The sequence below is a fragment of the Ictalurus furcatus genome, chromosome 19, assembly GCF_023375685.1.
Source record: "Ictalurus furcatus strain D&B chromosome 19, Billie_1.0, whole genome shotgun sequence".
Lineage (NCBI taxonomy): Eukaryota > Metazoa > Chordata > Actinopteri > Siluriformes > Ictaluridae > Ictalurus > Ictalurus furcatus.
The window spans coordinates 25829438-25832987 of NC_071273.1; the positions used below are offsets into that span (position 1 = coordinate 25829438).

General features: G+C 42.4%; 1 protein-coding gene across 1 annotated transcript in view; it reads left to right on the forward strand.

Moving 5' to 3' along the window:
* The first annotated feature begins 1017 nt into the window (after positions 1-1017).
* LOC128623156 (scavenger receptor cysteine-rich type 1 protein M130-like) overlaps positions 1018-3550 on the forward strand; it is a 4082-nt gene continuing 1549 nt past the window's right edge. Inside the window, exons 1-6 of the mRNA XM_053650041.1 lie at positions 1018-1222; positions 1478-1627; positions 1826-2140; positions 2225-2545; positions 2692-3006; positions 3178-3483. Coding sequence (XP_053506016.1) covers positions 1018-1222; positions 1478-1627; positions 1826-2140; positions 2225-2545; positions 2692-3006; positions 3178-3483 — 1612 coding nt within the window. The remainder of the gene's footprint in view (positions 1223-1477; positions 1628-1825; positions 2141-2224; positions 2546-2691; positions 3007-3177; positions 3484-3550) is intronic.

A 3550-nucleotide genomic window follows, 5' to 3' on the forward strand; every position in this document is an offset into this window, starting at 1 on the left:
TCCGCTCCCAGTTCATAGTCATAGTTCGTGTTTCTTGTTTTGTGTTTTGACCCTGTTTTCTGTGATCGCGACTTCGATTCTTGCTTTGCCCCGTTTATGCCTGTTTGGCGATCGCCTAACCCACTGCCTGTTTTTGACTACGCACTTGTTTCACTTTTTGGATTTGTCTGCCTGCCTCCTTTAAATAAAAGCTCTTCACTGCAATTGCTTCCGTATTCTACTCCCTTATGTCTCACGACGTGACATATATGTATGTATATAAATATATATTGATGTTGCTTTTGGACTTAAGTCACTGACACTGAATCCGGCCCACTGTAATTGTTGTGACTCTTAAACACTATTTCTGTAATTTTAATGTTCATTATGACTTCACCACTTTAAATATCTGTGTTTTACTATAGAGAATTACACCATTACAGCTGATGAGAAGACAGTTATACTGACAGGTATGTAATAATGTGACAGTTTTTATAATCTCATTCATGAACACAGTCATAAATAACATCAAAGTGGATTTACTGTCATTGATAGACAGAGAACATACCAGACTACTTTAATGCTGCTGTTACCACTAATACACAAGTATCATAAAAGAGAAGAAAGAAAGAAAGAAAGAAAGAAAGAAAGAAAGAAAGGAAGGAAGGAAGGAAGAAAGATAAACCTCATTTTCATTTTTCTTGCTTTAATAATTATTATATATATATATATATATATATATATATATATATATATATATATATATATATATATATATATTTTTTTTTTTTTTTTTTTTTTTTTTTTTGGTACATGTAAAATTAATTAGATATTCATTATTTTAGATAGATCCTCACAGACCATTTCGGGCTACTCCATTTTTCTATACACATTTTTATATCCTCCTCTCTCTCTCTCTCTCTCTCTCTCTCTCTCTCAGACAGTGTGAGGTTGGTGAATGGTGGAAGTCGCTGTGCTGGGAGAGTGGAGGTTCTTCATGATGGACGGTGGGGAACAGTGTGTAGTTCTGCCTGGGATATGAAAGATGCTGCAGTGGTGTGTAGAGAGCTGCGCTGTGGGGAGCCTGTAGAGCTGAAATATGAGACTGAGTTTGGACCAGGATCAGGACCAATCTGGATATATGATTTGTACTGTACAGGATCAGAGTTGACACTGAACAATTGTAGGTCAAAAGGAGGACATATCTGTGATCATGTTATTGATGCTGGGGTCATCTGCTCAGGTAAACTGCTGTATTTAGAATAAATAAATAAATAGGTTAATTATTAGCATGATTGAATTGATTGATTGTAAATTATTAAATTATTAAGTATATTGTAACTACAGTGGAATGTTTTATTGATAAAATATGCTCTTAAAAATGAGTACAATATTTACACAATTAAATAAAACACAGGTCAGAATTCAAGACTCACTGCTGGTCCTCACCGGTGCTCTGGGAGAGTGGAGGTGTTTCTTGGAGGTTCCTGGTCCACAGTGTGTGATGCTGACTTTGACCAGCAGGATGCAGAGGTTGTGTGTCGAGAGCTGGGCTGTGGGATTCCTGTGGAGGTGCTGGGATCATCTGCTTTTGGCCGAGGGGAGGGTCAGGTGTGGACAGAGGGACCTCAGTGTAGAGGAACCGAACGTGAGATTACCTTCTGTCCAACATCATCTTCACTCAAACACTCAAACTGCTCCCATTACAACGATGTGGGATTAATATGTTCTGGTGAAGTATCATGATTTAACTTCTGTTTAAATAGAGAACACATACCTGTCAATCAAACTTTAAGGTGTCTTTGTAAATTTTCCTCTTTCACTGAGCTCTCGGCTGTTTGTTCAGGTCACACAGGGGCGCGGCTGGTGAACGGACCGGACTCCTGTTCTGGTCGAGTGGAGCTCCAGTACCTCAGTGACTGGGGCACAGTTTGTGCTGTAGGCTGGGATATGAGAGCTGCAGATGTTCTCTGTGCACAGCTAGATTGTGGGAGTGCTGTGGCTGTGGTGGAGGTCGACTGGTTTGGGGAGGGGAGTGGCCACATCTGGGCTGATGTGTTTGATTGTGAGGGGAATGAGACACACCTATCACAATGTGACATCTCATCATGGAGTCGAGCTGCATGCTCTCATAAACACGATGCTGGAGTCGTCTGTAATGGTGAGATATTAACATCACCTACACCACGTTAGTGAATAAAGTCAGTGTTCATTAGAATATTTAAATGATGTTCTTCTGCTTCAGGATCATCCGTGGCGTTTCATGAGGGGCGAGTGCGGTTGTCTGGAGGGAGCGAGTGTCAGGGGGAGGTGGAGATTTATTTCAGGCAGGACTGGAGGAGAGTTCTCCTGGACTCGTGGAGTCTGTCTGAGGCGTCTGTGCTCTGCAGACAGCTGGGCTGTGGCTCCGTGCTGAACTACCGCTCCTCTCCATCCACCACTGAACACAAACACATGTGTGTAACGGGTTTCAGCTGCTCTGGGAGTGAAGCTCATCTGGGGAACTGCAGCAGTGCACAACCTGTCAACTGCAGCTCCGGGGAACAGCTGTACATCACCTGCTCAGGTAAGCAGCACAACACCTACCAATGAGCAGCTATTAACAACAGTAATACAAGTTTTATAATTCTAAAGTATCCTACTAAATATACAGAGTAATTAAACATGTTATAATAGTATATTAGTTTTAAATAATTTATTACATTTAATCAGACCCCAGGTCCATCAGGCTGGTTGGTTCTGGGGGAGACTGTGCAGGAAGGCTGGAGGTTTTCCACAGCGGCTCGTGGGGGACAGTGTGTGATGACTCGTGGGATATTGAGGATGCGCAGGTGGTGTGCAGACAGCTGCAGTGTGGAGTGGTCCTCAGTACCCACATATCAGCCTGGTTTGGTCCTGGAACTGGGTCCATATGGCTGAATGAGGTGGAGTGTGAGGGGAACGAGACGTCCCTGTGGAACTGCAGATTTCAGCTGTGTGAAGAGGGTGAATGTGGACACCAGGAGGACGTAGGAGTCGTGTGCTCAGGTACAGTGTCATTTATCTACAATAATGTTTATGAAGTTATTGTTCATAAAAGCAGCAGATGTCCATTAACTTTGAGTGAGAAATATTTATCCATATTTTAAATAATAACGACCAGAACAGAAGTAATGATTACAAATTTATACTCAGTATGAGTCGTTGTTCTTCCACCAGAGTTTAAAGAGATCCGACTCACGGAGGGCTGTGAGGGGAATCTGGAAGTGTTCTACAATGGAACCTGGGGTAATGTGTGTCACAATCAGATGGATGAGGAGACAGTAAACATGGTGTGTCGAGAGCTGAACTGTGGAAGACGTGGCAGTCTGTCAAACACTGAAGCACGAGTAAAATCTGCTCCTAACTGGCTGGATTATCTGAAGTGTAGGAAACACGACTCTAATCTGTGGCAGTGTCCATCTTCACCCTGGGGACAGAACAGACGTGATAATGGTGATGAGGTGGCTCGTATTACCTGCACAGGTGGGTGGAGTCAGACTTTTCTGGTTCTGTATATTGCCATAAACTGCAGTGTTTGTGAATAATGTAT